General features: G+C 40.0%; 1 protein-coding gene across 1 annotated transcript in view; it reads right to left on the reverse strand.

The window, feature by feature from the left end:
* The window catches only part of mapkapk5 (MAPK activated protein kinase 5), a 31077-nt gene extending 13237 nt beyond the window's left edge, over nt 1-17840 (reverse strand). The window contains exons 1-4 of the mRNA XM_061899454.1: nt 17826-17840; nt 14839-15110; nt 6355-6428; nt 304-379 (exon numbers count right to left, since the gene is read on the reverse strand). Coding sequence (XP_061755438.1) covers nt 304-379; nt 6355-6428; nt 14839-14874 — 186 coding nt within the window. The 5' untranslated portion in view covers nt 14875-15110; nt 17826-17840. The remainder of the gene's footprint in view (nt 1-303; nt 380-6354; nt 6429-14838; nt 15111-17825) is intronic.
* Between the last annotated feature and the right edge of the window lie 4002 nt (nt 17841-21842).

Consider the following 21842-nt stretch of genomic DNA (forward strand, 5'->3'; position numbering starts at 1 on the left):
GAGAGATTTTGATAAGTGGCTAGATGACATCACTCGTCCCAAAAATTATTTTAGAATAACTTAAAAACTAACAAACAAATGGCAGTGTTGTTTTAATATTTGCAATGACAAGCGGGGGACAACTTCACAGTATAGTGTTCAGCAATGTTACATTCATACAAAGCTCAAAAAGCACAAGTGTTAAACTACAGAACAAATAAAAAAGAATAATAAAAAGCAAAAGGGACAACAAAGCACAGAAATAAAGCCCATTACAGTACACAAAAGGCATTGATCCAACAAACTGTTATTATTTTTTCAAACCTCATTCCTGGCTTTTGGACGATCAATGAGGATCTTCAGGGCTAAGCGTTCCTGAGATGATTTCTTCACACAAACCCTTTACAAGGACAAAATACAAATGAAAAAAGTGCTGTCATCTCAAGTTATGTTTGCCTCATCTGAGGCATAGTGAAGTAAGTACAATAACTTCGACAGGGTACATAATGCTATCAACTTGATGCTCCATCGCAATCTTGAATTATAAAAACATGCAATTTAGTTTTTAAATGACAATTTATTTTTATGTAATGAGCTGCATCACAAACAGAGGCCATATACTCAAGGAGGCATGCTGCAGTGTCGATAGTATAATGACGGACACGTCCTCCTCACCTCACCCTCCAGCGAGGTTTGCAGACTATTATCATTCAACAGTTCAAATAAGAAGCAATTGCATTATTTTTTTACTTGTCTTTATTACATGCATGATAACTTTCAGAGACAAAATACAGACACCATGTAGTGTCAGTATTTGTTAGGTATTGGTAAGTGAAGCATCTTGGACATGTAAGTCTCATAAAATGAAACTATATCGCAGCTTAAATTGAGATACACTATTGCAACATTGGCACGGAGTACAGTTAGATCATTTATTAAAGTTTCCAAAAATGTCCAGTCCTGCTTATCTAAGCCACAGGGAACTAAATATCAATCTTAAACAACCACCACTGAGCCTTGAACGGCTTCTGGGAGTACAGTATATTTGCTTGTGAAGCATTATAGCAAGAGAACATTCTGCCTTGGCCAAAGTTCACCGACTGCGAGGGAGCAGTGAATCACAGAGCTCGGCACAGATGGAGGGGCTTGTTGAGCAACATAAATGTTCTATTAGGAATGAATCAGAAAAGCGCAAGAAACTTCTAATGCTCAAGTTCTTATGAATCACACGGCCAAATTCCCAAATCTAAAAGCCGAGAGACGGAGTGACTAAGCGATGACCAAACCGGAGACAGTGCAGGCTGAATCATTGACTTCATGAGTATGTCAATATGTCACACAGATGAGTTGACTTTCTTGCATCCTGTGGCCAAAACCGATGATTTAACGGAATGACAGTGAATGCTAGCTCCCACCCCCCGTCTTTAATTTTGTCTTTTTGAACAAAAGACAGCTATCTTGACCACCCCCGAACTGGTAACCATCACTGTAGACACCTTTCACATTTGATCACTAAAGACACTTTAACTGCTGCTGTGACCCAAGGTCACCTCCATATTTGTACTATTGACTGTCAATCAGAATGTGCAATAATGTTATGTTACTTACAGTGCCGGTTCATATTGATAATCTTCTCTGCTGGAAGACACATATTGACAAACTGTGCAATAGACTGCAACAGAGGCTATATTTTTTGTGAAGATTAAGATTGTACAGCGTGAGCAGCCACATCATGATGATTTTCTACCGTGCCATTGTAGAGAGCATCATTAGATACGGGATCACCTCATCGTTTGGCAACCTAACCGTTAAGCTAAAAAGCAAACTGGCCGGCATGCATAAAACGGCAATGAAAATCGTAGGGAGGAAAGAATATGAGCCTATACAGAGCATCTATGAGCAGGCAGTTAGGAAAAAAGCTAAGAAAATTATTTCCAATTCACAACACCCACTCTTCCCTGAATATGGAACCCTGCCATCAGGGAGAAGACTCCGGGTCCCACTATGCAAATCTAACCGCTTTAAATTCTCATTTGTTCCAGCCCCTATCAAGCTGACCAACAATGTGCAATAGAATGTTAATACATAGGTTAGCACTTTTTTAGCACATAGCACTTTAGAACTAAGCACTTTAGCACACAGTACTTTATCCATGAGCTCTAGTGCAATGCACACTGGTACTTTATCTTTATCTCATAATTCTCCATATTGTAGATTTTATGCCTAGATCAAAGTGCCACCTAAGTCTATCAAGCTCCATGTTTTGATGTTTAAATGTTAGTTGTCTGGTTGTGGTTGTGTCTGTGCTTGTGTTTTTGTTATGTTGTTTTTGTGTATGTTAAGAAAGCAATGATGCACTGTGCCCAAGACAAATTTCCCCGGGGGGACAATAAAGTGGAACCTTGAACCTTGAACCTTGTATATACTTTTTACTATTTTTATTTTCAGCTAAGTACCGTACGACTTGTTGAAGGGTGGACTAGCAAAGTAAGATTTTCATTGTACGGCAAACTGTCTGTTTTACTCTGCATATGACAATAAATCTTGAATCTTGAATTTTTACTTACAATAAAAGTACACGTCTGTACATGCAAAGATAGCAAGCTTTGGTTCTTTCAAATTTTGATTACGATCTTTACTGTGGAGGAAGCAGACCTTAATGAAGAACATGAAATAGAAAACTAAATACCATACTGTACCAACGTTATTTATAAAGCTCTTTAAAAACAACCACAGTTGAAGAACAAAGGGCTGCATACAACAAAGTATAGAGGCAAAGGACCGACTAAAAAATTACATCCATCCTATCCATTTTCTACCGCTTGTCCCGTTTGGGGTCGCGGGGGGACGCTGGAGCCTATCTCAGCTGCATTCGGGCGGAAAGCGTGGTACACCCTGGACAAGTCGCCACCTCATCACAGGGCCAACACAGATAGACAGACAACATTCACACTCACATTCACACACTAGGGCCAATTTAGTGTTGCCAATCAACCTATCCCCAGGTACATGTCTTTGGAGGTGGGAGGAAGCCGTAGTACCCGGAGGGATCCCACGCTTATAAAACAGAAGTGAAATACACATTGAAAAAGCAATTACAAATTACCCTAAGAACAATTTGTAAGATAAAAAGCAGTTAAAAAGTTAAAAACAGTTAAACAAGTTAAACAGTTTAAAGTCTCATGCTGGGTTCAAAGCCAGTGAATAAAAATGGGTTTTAAGAAGGGTCTTAAAAATAGTAAATAGAGCATAAAAAGGACTACAAAAGTTTATTTTACTCAGCTACAGAGAGTACCAGGATCTATACACTGTGAGTAATGCGTTTGGAGGCTTGTTTTGAACCAACCTAAATAGCATAATTATACTTTAAGAATCATGTGTATACACTGATTAACCACACAATTCACTTTGACTGTACATGCTTCCTTACTTAACCATGGATGGTTGTTATACGGTTAGTGATCTGTGCCCTCAAGTAACAACCTTGCTTACGCACAAAAACCTAAGTGTACGCCATCTTTCAAGGCAAAGAGGAGATTAATCAAAACTGACATTGAAATGGAAATTTGCGTAAATTCTTTGCTGACTGACGTACGTACATTTCTACAAGCTGTGGATAATTTAATGATATACAGAGGTGATGATGGGTACTGTAACACACAAATAAGTGCCAACTTTTAATCCACAGACTGATTGATGTGCCCATCAGAGACATATGAACACGACAGGAGGCTAGAGCTTATCCATATAACATAATTTTAAGATAAAATTCTAGTATGGCTTATGTGAGCAGGATGTATAAACTAGCACTGGGGGATATGGCCTTTTTTTCATACCTCGATATTTTTAGGGCGGGTCGCGATACACGATACATATCTCGATATTTTGCCTTAACATTGAATTAACACTTGATACATATAATCACACCAGTATGAGGATTCTATGTGTCTACATTAAAACATACCTGTTCATACTGCATTAATATATGCTCATTTTAAACTTTCATGCAGAGAAGGAAATCACAACTACAAGTTAATTCAGCAAAATTGTACGTAACTATTAAACAGTTATTAAGCAGTGGCACAAACATTCATGTCATTTTCAAAACAAAAAGTGCAAGATTGTCAGACATTTTAAAACTAGCTATGAGTGCACGTTTGTGCATGATATCACTAACATGACATATCAAACCAACACTAAATTAAAGTGCACTTTTTGTACAGAATGCCACTACAATAGTTTAATACAAATAAAGTATACTTTTGTGCATGATGTCACACAAGATATTTCAATAATTGTCAAATAAAAATGAGTTGCATAATAGTAAATCAAATAGTGTTCGTCCTTTGCTATGTGGTAGATTACTAAGGACATTATCTTGGCAACACTAAATTGGCCATAATCTGTGAATGTGAGTGTGAATGTTGTCTATCTATCTGTGTTGGCCCTGCGATGAGGTGGCGACTTGTCCAGGGTGTACCCCGCCTTCCGCCCGATTGTAGCTGAGATAGGCGCCAGCGCCCCCCGCGACCCCACAAGGGAATAAGCGGTAGAAAATGGATGGATGGATGGATTATCTCCTTTTGTTTTTGACTTTTTTCATACGGTGTAGATCTGGAAATGTACACAATTATCTTTGGGCGTGTGGCACCGAATGGAGATGTTGACATGCGGTGTAAGCACTCTTCATTCTCTAGCAGGTGACTTTTCAAATGATGCTACATATTAGCAGTAATGCTACTTTTTGTAGCAATGCTTTTGCCTCACACTTTACAAATTACAGTTGTCTCTTCGACATGATCCCACTTGAAGCCAAACCACCGCCAGACGATGGACCCACTGCGGTTGTTCTTGGGAATTAATTATTCCTTCAATTTTTACCAGATTCGCACTTTCTTTCTCTTATATTACCACTCGCACGGCTCTGCTAGCATCACAGCTAATGTTACTCATGCTGCTACCTCTCTGCTCCGCAAGGGCGTATACGTATGTGACGTATATAAGAAGGTGCGCTTGCTGTCTGTGAGGAGAGGCAACAAAGAGTGAGAAGAGCCTGTAGTGTAATGCCAGCAGCTAAAAGCAACTGCGTGAGAACGTATAATCGAATATCACGATGTAGTCATTTTCTATATCGCACAGAGACTAACCCGCGATATATCAAGTATATCGATATATCGCGGGTTAGGCAATATATTGCTCAACCCTAGTATAAACACATTTTTTATAAATTGCACAACTTATATTTATATTGAGGGGTAATCAGAGTCACCCGTCTCTTCTATAGTTTTACGTATCATAGCAACCATCTTTTCAAACAGTTTGCCTGAATCAGTTTTGCACACACACACATCTATCTTCTTCTTCACTTTCTTCCTGACACGATCATTACTTTTTTGTTTTTGCTCTGTAGTTCAATCAAAACACGAGAAAGGAATGAGAAAGCCACATATGTTTTTTACATGACTTTTATTATGTGTGCATGTGTGTGGTAGAGAGAGAGAGAGAGAGAGAAAAAAAGGGGGGACGGCGTGTTGGACTGTTTCAACTTGCGATTATGGAATGAAAACGGTACAGTACTGTTCTGTTTTTTTTTTTATGTATTTAAATGTGAAGCACTTTTTGCTGCATTCATATGAATGAAATGTGCTATACAAATAAAGTTTGATGTATTGATTAGTTGATGTGCCTCCTACTGACTTGTGATTGGTCAGACCGTGCCAAGCTCAAGCACATGGTTACTTTTGATATGATTACCATATTTATAAGGGTATTGGCCTGGGCGTGCAAAGCCATCTGGGACCAATCTTAAGTTGATTGCCATGGAAAAAATAAATGGGAATTGGCTTTGTGAGCGCGCACATTTTAATACATCTGAAATTTTGATAGCGTATGTAGTTTTCTGTATTTGAACGTACATCTGTTTTTAAGTAGGAACGCCGTGCAATTTTAGTTTGATGAGGCCCCCAGGTTAATGCATAGGTCTGTGCAAAAATGGGTGAGGAGACACTTACTGGTGTGCTCACAAGCATATTTCACTTCAAAATGCACCTTGACTGGACTTTATATAAAACTGCTACTTGGTTTTGAGCAAACGACATACATTCAAGTTAGACACTTAAAAAAATGTTCCTTGATAACATTACATTAAAAAAATATCATCTATGTCCAAATATTGGTGTCTAATTTTAAATTAATTCAAACTATGAAAGCAAGTTATATAACCTGTGATTAATCTAGATTAATCCAAATTCAAAAGTATGAAGAATCTGATTTTAAAAGGTAATCATTTGACAGCCCTAATAGTATAATATAACAGTTATACCTTAGTGCTAGAAAAGAGTATAAAGACAAAAATAAAAAAAAGCTAACACTCACCTCACAGGGCCACTGATGCCAGCTCCCAGTTTTTGTGTCCAATTTATGCTGTATTCATCTAGAACGGATGTCTCCTGCATTGATGATATAGGTATTAGCCAAATACAGTCACAAAATGTTAACACAGAGGATTTCATCTTTCACATTTGTGTTAGATTTGACCAGACTTTATTCAGTCACTTATGGTTGCTAAGCAAGTTGTGCCATGGCTTTGTCACCTCCTTTCTATTCTACAATACATTGTTCATGCTAATGGCTCAAGTGGACACTATGTATGTGTTCCAGTTCTAAAGGACAGTCAACCTACCATTAAGCACATTTTGAACTAGCTGTGAAAGCAAGAGGCCCAGGTACCTAAGAGACTGCTGACTTAGATACCAGGCCAGTGACACTTGGAAAGTAGCTGGTCGGGAAGGAATCCCAAAGCCAGGGTCTAATGAAATGTGATTCACCAGAATTGTTGGTTTGATTGCGCTATGGAGTTAATGGCATATGAGAGAATGCAAAGACTAAAACCAAACATGAGACACATTAATATACATACACAAGTTTTTGGGTAGCTATGTTTCTACTAGGAAATAAATACAGATGGTCCTCAGTTTATGACGTTACGTGTCATAAAAACAAGTTACAGCGTGCACAGCAGAAGTGCAAAAATTGCACTATGTACCTTGCTTATTAGTTAAAGGGGCTATTTGCGACCTTCACATACTGTAGCTGCCTAGAAAGCGCTAACTTTCCAATGTGTTGTAAGGACTATGTCCCACCCTTTTTTGGCTTTTAGCATGTAAACTATGCCCTATGCGCAAGCTTTGTTCGTTGTCAGCTATTGATAATGATTTGTCAACATTTTGCAAACATTGGCTATCATTGCATGTATAGCTTATCACAGGTCTATTCAACTGGTTGCCTGGCGGCCTGGGAATGACATCAGAACGGCCCCGGAGTTCCAGTTCAAGAACTTGGAAAAGATAAACATTTTTGTAGCAGAATTCTAAAAACAGTAGAGCGTTGTCATTCAAAGATCATTAACTAGCTTTTTTGCAGTAGATTCTTAAAAACAGTAGACTCTCAGTAATGTAAAAAGTACTGATAATAGTGGAGAACATAAAATAACATTGCTGACTAGCTCTGGCCTATCATAACAACAACATTACTGTAAATTGGATAGATGTTACTTGCTTCTCTGGGACCCTTTTTGTGTATGTCCATGCGCTCCCTGCAACAACGCCAAACTAAATGCCACACTAAATTATATTGAATAAAGCTAGTAACTGTAAATATAGAGATTTTGAAAACATGTATACTCAACAAAAATACAAACGCAACACATTTGTTTTTGCTCCCATTTTTCAAGAGTTGAACTCAAAGATCTAAAACTTTTACTATATACACAAAAGACCCATTCCTCTCAGAAATTGTTCACAAATCAGTCTAAAACGGTGTTAGTGAACATTTCTTCTTTGTCAAGATAATTCATGCCACCCCAAGTGATGTGGCATATCAAGTTGCTGATTAAACAGCATGATTATTGCACAGATGTGCCTTAAAAGCCCACTGTGTAATGTGCAATTTTGCTTGATTGGGGGACTGGGGAGCTCACAAAAGCAGTCAGTATCTGGTGTGACCACCATTTGCCTCACGCAGTGCAACACATCTCCTTCGTATAGAGTTTATCAGGTTGTAGATTGTGGAATGTTGGTCCACTCCTCCTCAATGGCAGTGCAAAGTTGCAGGATATTGCCAGGAACTAGAACACGCTGTCGTATAAGTCGATCCACAGCATCCCAAACATACTCAATTGTTGACATGTCCAATGAGTAAGCTGGCCATGTAATAACTGGGATGTTTTCAGCTTTTAACTGTGTACAGATCCTTGCAACATGGGGCCGTGCATTGATATGTTGCAACATGACGTTATGGGCTCGGGTGAATTGCACAACAATGGGCCACAGGATCTCGTCACGGTATCTCGGTACATTCAAAATGCCATCAATAAAATGCACTTGTGTTTGTTATCCATAACATACGCCTGCCCATACTATAACCCTACCCCTACCATCAGCTACTCGATTCACAACGTTGAGATCAGCAAACTCCTCCCCCACACCACACACTCCATCTACCCTGAACAGTGAAAACCGGGATTAGTCCATGAAGAGAACACCTCTCCAACGTGTCAGTCATCCATCGAATCTGAGCATTTGCCCACTCAAGTCAGTTAAGACGACGCACTGCAGTCATGTCAGGATCCCGATGAGGACAAGGAGCATGCAGATGAGCTTCCCAAAGATAGTTTCTCACAGTTTGTGCAGAAATGATTTGGTTATGCAAACCAATTGTTGCAGCAGCTGTCCGGGTGGCTGGTCTCTGAATGTGGAGGTCCTGGACTGGTGTGGTTACACATGGTCTGCAGTTATGAGGCTAGTTGGATGTACTGCCAAATTATATGAAACACCTTTGGAGACGATTTATGGTAGAGAAATGAACATTCAATTCACAGGTAACAGCTCTGGTGGACATTACTGCGGTCAGCATGCCAATTGCGCCCTCCTTCAAAACTTGTAACATCTCTGGCATTGTGCTGTGTGATAAAACTGCACACTTCAGAGTGGCCTTTTATTGTGGGCAGCCTGAAGCACACCTTCGCAATAACCATGCTGTTTAATATGCATATTGATATGCCACACCTGTGAGGTGGGATTAATTATATTGGCAAAGAAGAAATGTTCACTAGGACAGATTTAGACAGATTTGTGAACAATATTTGAGAGTAATAGGTATTTTGTGTATGTAATAAAAGTTGTAGGTCTTTGAGTCTGTTAAACTCATGACAAATGGGAGCAAAAACAAAAGTGTTGCGTTTATGTATTTGTTCAGTGTATTTCCTGTTAAACCACTAACGGTAATATAAGCATACTTTTTGGTTTGAAAAGTTGAACTTTCAGCAAGATGCAAACAGCCCATTTTACTTTCAGGACTACGATATGTCTCCGAAGTGTAATTTGCATAACTGGCAATAAGACGTATAGATCCCCTTTTTTGGACGTTGTGGAAAAGACAAAAGGTGAGAAAAAATATGAAAAGTAAAAACAAAGCTGAGTGTTTAGAAAATACAGATTACATGTATTGTGTATTATAAGCAAGTCAGTGCTACCTGTAAGTGTTTTTATACATACAGGCACAAATCTTAAACTCCAGTAAAAGAGTTGTATTATTACTACCTTCATTCTTTCATTAATACACTGCATTGCTGTGTTACCGAGTTCTATGTCTTTCTCTTGCAGCCGAATAAGGTAATCAAATCATTAGACACAGCTGTCAATATGATGCAGTGGCCTTCTGCAGTTCTACACCATTGCAAACTACACCCACAGAAGAGCACTATTACTCATTCTCTACATATTGACAATGTCAAACAAAATATAATTAAATATAATGAGCCTTTATTAGTTTGACAATGGACATAGATTGGGAGTAACACCACACACGATTAGGCCCAGAATATCAACAGCAAGTGCATAATCTACATAAAACAGGTTATAAAAAGAGCAGTAGCAGTGTACCTGGTAACTGCATAAAATTAATACATACAACACTAACTAAATAAATAGTATGTTAACATAATGTCATGGATTTCTTGAGTTTCCAATAATTTCTACAACTCTTATTTTTTTGTGATAGAGGGATTACAGCACATATTTTTTGGTCACAAAAAACATTCATGACGTTTGGCTTTTGTATGAATTTTTTTATGGGTCTACTGAAAGTGTTATCAAATCTGCTGGGTCAAAAGTATACATACAGCAATGTTAATATTTGGTTACATGTCCTTTGACCGAAAGGATAAGATCACGGGTACAAGCGGCCGAAATGAGTTTCCTCCGCCGGGTGGCGGGGCTCTCCCTTAGAGATAGGGTGAGAAGCTCTGCCATCCGGGAGGAGCTCAACGTAAAGCCGCTGCTCCTCCACATCGAGAGGAGCCAGATGAGGTGGTTCGGGCATCTGGTCAGGATGCCACCCGAACGCCTCCCTAGGGATGTGTTTAGGGCACGTCCAGCTGGTAGGAGGCCACGGGGAAGACCCAGGACACGTTGGAAAGACTATGTCTCCCGGCTGGCCTGGGAACGCCTCGGGATCCCCCGGGAAGAGCTAGACGAAGTGGCTGGAGATAGGGAAGTCTGGGCTTCCCTGCTTAGGCTGCTGCCCCCGCGACCCGACCTCGGATAAGCGGAAGATGATGGATGGATGGATGGATGGATGTCCTTTGACAAGTTTCACTACAATAAGGTGCTTTTGGTAGCAGACCACAGAACTTTCCTCCAGAAGGTCTTATCTTTGTCCATGTGATGTCAGATGAAACAAAACTTGAGCTGTTTGGCCACAATACCCAGCAATATTTTTGGAGGGGCAAAGGTTCGGCCTTTAATCCCAGGAACACTATTGCTACCGTCAAGCATGGTTTTAGTACAAACCCAGTTTCCATATGAGTTGGGAAATTGTGTTAGATGTAAATATTAACGGAATACAATGATTTGCAAATCATTATCAACCCATATTCAGTTGAATATGCTACATAGAAAACATATTTGAAGTTCAAACTGATAAACATTTTTCGTTTTTGCAAATAATTAACTTTGGAATTTGATGCCAGCAACACGTGACAAAGAATTTGGGAAAGGTGGCAATGAATACTGATAAAGTTGAGGAATGCTCATCAAACAGTTATTTGGAACATCCCACAGGTGTGCAGGCTAATTGGGAACAGGTGGGCGCCATGATTGGGTATAAAAGCAGCTTCCATGAAATGCTCAGTTATTCACAAACAAGGATGGGGTGAGGGTCACCATCTTGTAAGCAAATTGTCGAACAGTTTTAGAACAACATTTTTCAATGAGCTATTGCAAGGAATTTAGGGATTTCACCATCTACGGTCCGTAAAATCATCAAAAGGTTCAGAGAATCTGGAGAAATCACTGCACGTAAGCGATGATATTACAGACCTTTGATCCCTCAGGCGGTACTGCATCAAAAACCGACATCAGTGTGTAAAGGGTACCACCACATGGGCTCAGGAACACTTCATTAAACCACTGTCAGTAACTACAGTTGGTCGCTACATCTGTAAGTGCAAATTAAAACGCTACTATGCAAAGCCAAACCCATTTACAACAACACCCAAAAAAGCCGTCGGCTTTGCTGGGCCTGAGCTCATCTAAGATGGACTGATGCAAAGTGGAAAAGTGTTCTTTGGTCTGACGAGTCCACATTTCAAATTTTATTTGGAAACTGTGGACATGGTGTCCTCCGGAACAAAGAGGAAAATAACCTTTCGGATTTTTATAGGCGCAAAGTTCAAAAGCCAGCGTCTGTGATGGTATGGGGGTGCATTAGTGCCCAAGGCATGGGTCACTTACACATCTGTGAAGGCACCATTAATGCTGAAAGGTCCATACAGGTTTTGGAGCAACATATGTTGTCATCCAAGCAACGTTATCATGGACGCCCCTGCTTTTTTCAGCAAGAAAAGGCCAAGCCACATGTTACAACAGCGTGGCTTCGTAGTAAAAGACTGTGGGTACTTTCCTGGCCCGCCTGCAGTCCAGACCTGTCTCCCATTGAAAATGTGTGGCGCATTATGAAGAGTAAAATACCATAGCGGAGAACCCGGACTGTTGAACGACTGAAGGTCTACATAAAACACCAATGGGAAAGAATTCAACTTTCATAGCTTCAAGAATTAAGTTTCCTCAGTTCCCAAACATTTATTGAGTGTTGTTAAAAGAAAAGGTGATGTAACACATTGGAGAACATGCCCTTTCTCAACTACTTTGGCACGTTTTGCAGCCAAGAAATTCTAAGTTAATTATTACTTGGAAAAAAAAATAAAGTTTATTAGTTTGAACATTAAATATCTTGTCTCTGTAGGGCATTCAATTGAATATGGGTTGAAAAGGGTTTGCAAATCATTGTATTCCGTTTATATTTACATCTAACACAATTTCCCAACTCATATGGAAACGGGGTTTGTATTTTATGCTCTAGGCTTGTTTTGCTGCCAATGGAACTGGAGCTTTACAGAGAGTAAATGGGACAATGAAAAAGGAGAATTACCTCCAAATTCGTCCGGACAACCTAAAATCATCAACCCGAAAGTTGAGGCTTGGGTGCAATTGAGTGTTCCAACAGGACAATGATCCCAAAAACACGTCAAAAGTGGTTAAAAAAAAGTGCACTTTAATTTTGTGTTGATTTGATACGTCATCTTAGTGACATCATGCACAAAGTGCACTCATAGCTTGTTTTAAAATGTCTCTGACGATCTTGCATTTTCTGTTTTGAAATGACATGAATGTTTGTGCCACTGCTTAATAACTGTTTAATAATTACAGTTTTGGTCCATTGACTTGGTTGTGATTTCCCTCTCTGCATGAAAGTTTAAAATGAGCATATATTAATGCAGTATGAACAAGAAAGTTTTAATGTAGACACATAGAATCATCATACTGGTGGGATTATATGCATCAAGTGTTCATTCAAGGCAAAGGCAAAATCCATCCCATCCATCCATTTTCTACCGTTTATTCCCTTTCGGGGTCGCGGGGGGCGCTGGCGCATATCTCAGCTACAATCGGGCGGAAGGCAGGGTACACCCTGGACAAGTCGCTACTTCATTGCAGGGCCAACACAGATAGACAGACAACATTCACACACTAGGGCCAATTTAGTGTTGCCAATTAACCTATCCCCAGGTGCATGTCTTTGGAAGTGGGAGGAAGCCGGAGTACCCGGAGGGAACCCACGCATTCACGGGGAGAACACAAAGGCAAAATATCAAGATATATATTGTGTAGCGTGACATGGCCTAAAAATATCGAGATATTAAAAAAAGGCCATATCCCCCAGCCCTAGCTGTATGTATACTTCTGACCCAGCAATTTGGTCACATTTTCAGTAGAACAATAATAAATTCATAAAAGAACCAAACTTCATGAATGCTTTTTGTGATCAATCACTCTACCACAAAAAATAAAAGAGTTGTTGAAATTATTGGAAACTCAAGACAGCCATGACATGTTCTTTCCATCCATCCATCCATCCACTTCCTACCGCTTATTCCCTTTGAGATTGAGTTTGAGTTTATTTCGAACATGCAAGCATACGACATAATACATCACAAATTCCAGTTTCTCTTTTCAACATGTTCGAAAAGGAGTAGGAAGAAGCAGAGCTTATTTAATCCTACCCCTTTTCTTTTACATAACAGTTGCTGAAACTTTAGTTCACTTCCTGTTCTCAAATTCTTCACAATATACTCCATAGGTAATCACAATACAAATAAATAAATACATAAATAATCGTTGAAGTAAGTTTTATTCCGTACGATGAGATAAGTAAGATTATTTTGAGAATGAAAGAATGAATGGGTGAATAAATTCAGAATGTTTATCATGGTTCTTCTTTTTTGTACTTTGTAAACACTTGACGTTTGAAGAGTTTCTTGAAGTGGATCATATTAGTACATTGTTTGATTTATTTGCTTAATCCATTCCATAGTTTAATTCCACATACTGATATACTGAAGGTTTTAAGTGTTGTACGTGCGTACAAATGTTTTAAGTTACATTTTTCTCTAAGATTATATTTCTCCTCTTTGGGGTCGCTGGTGCCTATCTCAGCTACAATCAGGCGGAAGGCGGCGTACACTCTGGAGAAGTCGCCACCTCATCGCCCCTTTAACTAATAAGCAAGGTACATGGTGCAATTTTTGCACTTCTGCTGTGCACGCTGTAACTTGTTTTTATGACACGTAACGTCATAAACTGAGGACCATCTGTATTTATTTCCTAGTCGAAACATAGCTACCCAAAAACTTGTGTATGTATATTAATGTGTATCATGTTTGGTTTTAGTCTTTGCATTCTCTCATATGCTATTAACTCCATAGCGCAATCAAACCAACAATTCTGGTGACTCACATTTCATTAGACCCTGGCTTTGGGATTCCTTCCCGAGCAGCTACTTTCCAAGTGTCACTGGCCTGGTATCTAAGTCAGCAGTCTCTTAGGTACCTGGGCCTCTTGCTTTCACAGCTAGGTCAAAATGTGCTTAATGGTAGGTTGACTGTCCTTTAGAAATGGACTTTGAAACAGTGTAGGTCTTACTTAGTGGGATATGTACAGCCAGCAGAGAACATAGTGAGTTCAGATAGCAAAAGAGCAAGTAAATACATTAGAAGCACATTTGATTATTTACATTAGGTTATTTATAATCTGGGGAGATGGGATGTGAATGGAGGAGGGTGTTAGTAAAGGGTTGAAGTTGCCTGGAGGTGTTGTTTTAGAGCGGTTTTGAAGGACTATAGAGATCTATATTTGTAAAGTCGAAATTTCAAAATACATCATTTGCAGAGGATCTCATTGAAAATGAAACATATTTGCATTCAACACAAGTACTGTATCACACATTTGAATCAACACGTACCTTGATGAAGTTATCAGCACTGCTATCCTCCGTCATGATGATCCACTTAAGCACAAACGTCACGCAGTTGACAGTGGAAACAAAAGACTTTATCCTTGACCTTTGAGAAGGTTCACTCCTGCAACCCCGGTGCAGAACCGGGGCTTGTTACAGTACTACTGATTGACAGACAAGGCCATGGCTACCACGGAAGCACCCGGCTGCTGCGATGCGGCGTGAAGTCACCCCGAGCCGGCTCACCACCGCGGGGTCTGACACGCTCTTCCCGTCGCCTTGCATCCACCGTAGTGACCATGTAGAGTGCCAAACGCCGAATAATATCGCCGTGAAACAGGAGCCGTAGGAAATTTAAGGGAACAAGCAACAACTTTAGCAGGAGGACAGAGGACGAGGTGTGTATTTTTAGTTCGAGCAAGAAGCTAGTTCGCTAAGTAGCTTGTTTCAATGTAGCACCCATTCATGAATATTATACACAATACAAGCTTCTGTTTGAAAAGAAAAACACTACCGATCGTTGATTTAACGTAAAAGTCCCTACTTGTAAAGTCCTTGGAAGCTGAAATGAGAGCTTGGTGAAAATATGAACCCCGGGCAGCCTATCTCGCTGCCGAACAGCGCTAGCCAGCTAGCTAGCTAGCCAGCGAGCTGTCCATAACTAAGCGAATATAGCCGCAGTTTTAGAAACCGCAAATTATATTAACATCCTTCCACCAGTTAGCGTGTAAAGCTCCGGTGGCTGTCTGTATAAAAACATGTCGCACAGCGGGGAAATGGTGAAAGAAACCAAGACAACGACCTATTATGCTAATCTTGTAGCATCATGAAAAAGGGGCAACCCTACTGTATCGGTGGAGGTCAGGGGTCGGCAACCCGCGGCTCTTTAGCGCCGCCCTAGTGGCTCTCTGGAGCTTTTTCAAAAATATATGAAAAATGGAAATGATGAGGAGAAAAAACATATTTTTTGTTTTAATTTGGTTTCTGTAGGACAGGGGTCGGCATCCCGCGGCTCCAGAGCCGCATGCGGCTCTTTAGCGCCGCCCTAGTGGCTCTCTGGAGCTTTTTCAAAAATATATGAGAAATGGAAATGATGAGGGGAAAAAACATATTTTTTGTTTTAACTTGGTTACTATAGGACAGGGGTCGGCAACCCGGGGCTCTTTAGCGCCGCCCTAGTGGCTCTCTGGAGCTTTTTCAAAAATATATGAAAAATGGAAATGATGAAGGGAAAAAACATATTTTTTGTTTTAATTTGGTTTCAGTAGAACAGGGCTCGGCAACCCGGGGCTCTTTAGCGCAGCCCTAGTGGCTCTCTGGAGCTTTTTCAAAAATATATGAAAAATGGAAATGATGAGGGGAAAAAACATATTTTTTGTTTTAACTTGGTTTCTAAAGGACAGGGGTCGGCAACCCGCGGCTCCGGAGCCGCATGCGGCTATTTAGCGCCGCCCTAGTGGCTCTCTGGAGCTTTTTCAAAAATATATGAAAAATGGAAATGATGAGGAGAAAAAACATATTTTTTGTTTTAATTTGGTTTCTATAGGACAGTTGTCGACAACCCGCGGCTTCGGAGCCGCATGCGGCTCTTTAGCGCCGCCCTAGTGGCTCTCTGGAGCTTTTTCAAAAATATATGAAAAATGGAAATGATGAAGGGAAAAAACATATTTTTTGTTTTAATTTGGTTTCAGTAGAACATGGCTCGGCAACCCGCGGCTCTTTAGCGCAGCCCTAGTGGCTCTCTGGAGCTTTTTCAAAAATATATGAAAAATGGAAAGGATGAGGGGAAAAAACATATTTTTTGTTTTAATTTGGTTTCTATAGGACAGGGGTCGGCAACCCGCGGCTCTTTAGCGCCGCCCTAGTGGCTCTCTGGAGCTTTTTCAAAAATATATGAAAAATGGAAATGATGAGGGGAAAAAACGTGTATTTTGTTTTAATTTGGTTTCTATAGGACAGGGGTCGGCAACCCGCGGCTCCGGAGCCGCATGCGGCTCTTTAGCGCCGCCCTAGGGGCTCTCTGGAGCTTTTTTTAAAATATATGAAAAATGGAAATGATGAGGGTAAAAAATATATATTTGTTTTTTTTTTGGTTTTTAAAGGACAGGGATCGGCAACCCGCGGCTCCGGAGCCGCATGCGGCTCTTTAGCGCCGCCCTTGTGGCTCTCTGGAGCTTTTTCAAAAATATATGAAAAATGGAAATGATGAGGGGAAAAAAAACATATTTTTTGTTTTAATTTGGTTTCTATAGGACAGGGGTCAGCAACCCGTGGCTCCGGGGCCGCATGCGGCTCTTTAGCGCCGCCCTAGTGGCTCTCTGGAGCTTTTTAAAAAATATATGAAAAATGGAAATGATGAGGGGAAAAACATATTTTTTGTTTTAATTTGGTTTCTATAGGACAGGGCTCGGCAACAAGTGGCTCCGGAGCCGCATGCGGCTTGTTAGCGCCGCCCTAGTGGCTCTCTGGAGCTTTTTCAAAAATATGTGAAAAATGGAGATGAGGGGGAAAAACATATTTTTTGTTTTAATTTGGTTTTTATAGGAGGACAAACATGACACAAACCTCTCTAATTGCTATAAAGCACACTGTTTGTATTAAACATGCTTCACTGATTCGAGTATTTGGCGAGCGCCGTTTTGTCCTACTAATTTTGGCGGTCCTAGAACTCACCCTTGTTTGTTTACATCAGGGGTCGGCAACCCAAAATGTTGAAAGAGCCATATTGGACCAAAAATACAAAAACAAATCTGTCTGGAGCTGCAAAAAATTAAAAGCCATATTACATACAGATAGTGTGTCATGAGATATAAATTGAATTATGAGGACTTAAAGGAAACTAAATGAGCTCAAATATAGCTACAAAAGAGGCACAATGATGCAATATGTACATACAGCTAGCATGTTAGCATCGATTAGCTTACAGTCATGCAGTGACCAAATATGTCTGATTAGCACACTCCACACAAGTCAATAACATCAACAAAACTCACCTTTGTGCATTCATGCACAACGTTATAAGTTTGGTGGACAAAATGAGACAGAAAAAGAAGTGGCATAGAACACGTCCTAGAAAGTCGGAGGAAGTTATGCATGTAAACAAACTAGGTTGAGTTCAAGGACCGCCAAAATTAGTAGGACAAAACGGCGCTTGCCAAATACTCGAATCAGTGAAGCATCTTTAATATAAACAGTGTGCTTTATAGCAATTAGGGTGGTTTGTGTCATGTTTGAGCCGGAAGGCAAACCTCTCAATTTACCGGTCGATCTACGTTCCCATCCTCACCTATGGTCATGAGCTTTGGGTCATGACCGAAAGGATAAGATCACGGGTACAAGCGGCCGAAATGAATTTCCTCCGCCGGGTGGCGGGGCTCTCTCTTAGAGATGGGCTGAGAATCCGGGAGGAGCTCAAAGTAAAGCCCCTGCTCCTCCGCATCAAGAGGAGCCAGATGAGGTGGCTCGGGCATCCGGTCAGGAGGCCACCCGAATGCCTCCCTAGGGAGGTGTTTAGGGCACGTCCAACCGGTAGGAGGCCACGGGGAAGACCCAGGACACGTTGGGAAGACTATGTCTCCCGGCTGGCCTGGGAACTTCTCGGGATCCCCCGGGAAGAGCTAGACGAAGTGGCTGGGGAGAGGGAAGTCTGGGCTTCCCTGCATAGGCTGCTGCCCCCGCGACCCGACTTCAGATAAGCGGAAGAAGATGGATGGATGGATGGATGGATACACAATAAAATAACATTTGCAGAAAACAATTAGGACAGCTTTCATTTAAAACTGAAACATTATGTACTGTATTTTTGCAATTTGTTCACTCTAGAGAAACACATTTAAATTGTAATAGTTGATGGGTTTAACCCTCAAAAATGTTTGGTGTATAGTATATTTTAACTGTTTTAATTGGTTTTACCTTTTAAAATCGTTTTTAATCATATTTATTCTTATATTGTTTTTATATTTATTTTTTTGTTTTGTTTTTAATTCAGTCATTGGTGGAGCTAAGGATAATATTGGAATATTGTTTTTAATATTGTTGTGCAGCACTTTAGAAACATTTTTGTTGTTTAGAGTGGATTTTATTGGAGTCCTGAGTAGTCCTGGGTTCAATCCCGGGCTCGGGATCTTTCTGTGTGGAGTTTGCATGTTCTCCCCTTGACTGTGTGGTTTCCCTCCGGGTTTTCCGACTTCCTCCCACTCCCAAAGACATGCACCTGGGGATAGGTTGATTGGCAACACTAAATTGGCCCTAATGCAGTGGTTCTTAACCTTGTTGGAGGTACCGAACCCCACCAGTTTCATATGCGCATTCTCCGAACCCTTCTTTAGTGAAAAATAAAATGTTTTTTTGTTTTCATCCATCCATCCATTTCCTACCGCTTATTCCCTTTTGGGCTCGCGGGGGGCGCTGGCGCCTATCTCAGCTACAATCGGGCGGAAGGCGATATACACCCTGGACAAGTCGCCACCTCATCGCAGGATCAACACAGATAGACAGACAACATTCACACTCGCATTCACACAAATTCAAGAAAAACTTATGTTTTTTTTATTGGTGCACAAAATGAACCGTGCATGAACATCACCTTGTTCACAGGACAAAACCAACGCAGTGCATTATTTCACAACAGATTACACACCTTAAACACATTACCATGAAATGATTAACGTGAACCCCGACTTAAACAAGTTGAAAAACCTATTCGGATGTTACCGTTTAGTGGTCAAATGTACAGAATATGTACTGTACTGTGTAAACTGTACTGTTTCATATAATGTATTCTCCTCCTTTGCAATCTGCTAGTAAAAGTTTCAATCAATCAATCAATCAAAAAACCTGCAAATCAGATGGAAAATTAGAGGGAACATTGTTTGGTGGTATCCATAATACGCCGACAGGGAGAAGTTTTTATTTATACGATAATTCGGATGTGTCTATACTTCCGTGGTGGAGGCTCCGCCGAACCCATGAAGCCGACTCACCAAACCCCTAGGGTTCAATCGAATCCAGGTTAAGAACCACTGCCCTAGTGTGTGAATGTGAGTGTGAATGTTGTCTGTCTATCTGTGTTGGCCCTGTGATTTTTAGGCGACTTGTCCAGGGTGTAAACCGCCTTCTGCCCGATTGTAGCTGAGATAGGCACCAGCGCCCCCCGCGACCCCAAAGGGAATAAGCGGTAAAAAAAGGATGGATGGATGGTTTGGATTGGATTGGATTGAGTGCAAGCTGATGCAAGTTTATGAGCATGTAAATAAACAATTGCTTATAGTGGAAATATTTGGCATTTTTATGACAATTTCTGAAGAACGACATCCTGATACAGTTTAACATTTTAAATATTTAGACAGGGAATATATATTTCACGCTGATTGAAAAAAAAATCAATATTAACATTATTATCAAGCGATATTTTGTACCTCCTTTTGTACACCTCCACGATGAATGCAATTAGTAGCAATGCATCAGAAATAATCACACTTTAAAACAGGGGTGTCCCAATGTTTTCCACTGAGGGCCGCATTTTGATATTTTTGGGATTTTAAAAACCAATACAATATATGTATAAAAAAATATACATTCAGGCCTCCACTCGGTCCCCATTGGATTTTGGTCAAAAAAAATATTAAAATTGTGTCATTATTCAGTATCATGATTTGTATTATTTTTTTAAGTTTTAAATCTCTAGATCAACATTAGGTCATTCTGTCAATATAAACATTTTAAATATTTAAGTCGCATGCTCTTTTTGTCAAAGAAAACCCTGTTTTTTATGGAAAAAACACAAAATATGCAATATTTTCACCCAATAAAATTTTTAAGTGGAATATTTGAGATTATATAAGAATTGGAGCCTCAAAAAGGTCAATTACTCATAACACCATTGATTTTACTTTTTTTTAAATTTTTGAGCAATGAAACTTAAAAACAAATCACATTAAAATTATTGGGAGCAAAAAGGGTCCTACTCATTGAAGTATTTAAAAACATAAATTATATGTATTTTTTTTACTGTTTACTTTTAACACAATAATCTCTAGATCACCTTCAGATCTATCCGTCAGTTATAAGTTGTATTGTTGTTTATATATGGGAAACACAAAACATGCAAAATTTCCCCCCAAAATATCTCAAGGTGGAATATTTAATGTGTTTTTTTTGGAGCGTTGATTAGGTCAATAATTCATAATGGCATAGATTTTGATTCATTATTATGTTTTAAAGAAAGAAACAGCCCGCATGGCATTTTTGTGTTATTAGAATAAACATTGCAATATTTTCTTGTTACATTTCATCTGTTTGTTCTTTCATTACACTTTTTATGTTTTAATTTATTTTTTCAATTGTATTTTTGGCCCTGCGATGAAGTGGCGACTTGTCCAGGGTGTACGCCGCCTTCCGCCCGATTGTAGCTGAGATAGGCACCAGCGCCCCCCGCAACCCCAAAGGGAATAAGTGGCAGAAAATGGATGGATGGAATTGTATTTTTGGACTGGGCCGTAGGGCCGCAAATGGCCCCCGGGCCGCACCTTGGACACCCCTGCTTTAGAATGACACTTACTTTGTTTTTTTCTCTATTGTATAATTATCATGTGTGAATTTGCATGATGTAGTAATGATTTGTTTACAACATACTTCCCAAGTAACACGAAGGAATGTTGCATGTTCACATTCGCACAATATACACATACCGTATTTCCTTGAATTGCCTCAGGGCATATAGTATTAGCCTGCCTTGAAGTACTGCCGGGTCAAACTCGCTTCCCAAAATAATTAGCGCATGCTTAGTATTACCGCCTGATCAAACTCGTCACCTCACGTCATCATTTTCAAAATGGAGGAGGAGGCTGATTTCAATACCGGTAATTTGAAATCGCATAAAGGGGAGGAGATTAAGAGCTATTCAGTAGGATTTAAGGTCCAAGCTTACATCACACTCAAATTTTTACTGCATGCCATTGGTAAGTGCCGTAGTGAGAAGAGGTTTTAAAATAATTAGCGCATGCTTACTT

This window comes from Nerophis ophidion, linkage group LG01 (assembly GCF_033978795.1).
Source record: "Nerophis ophidion isolate RoL-2023_Sa linkage group LG01, RoL_Noph_v1.0, whole genome shotgun sequence".
Lineage (NCBI taxonomy): Eukaryota > Metazoa > Chordata > Actinopteri > Syngnathiformes > Syngnathidae > Nerophis > Nerophis ophidion.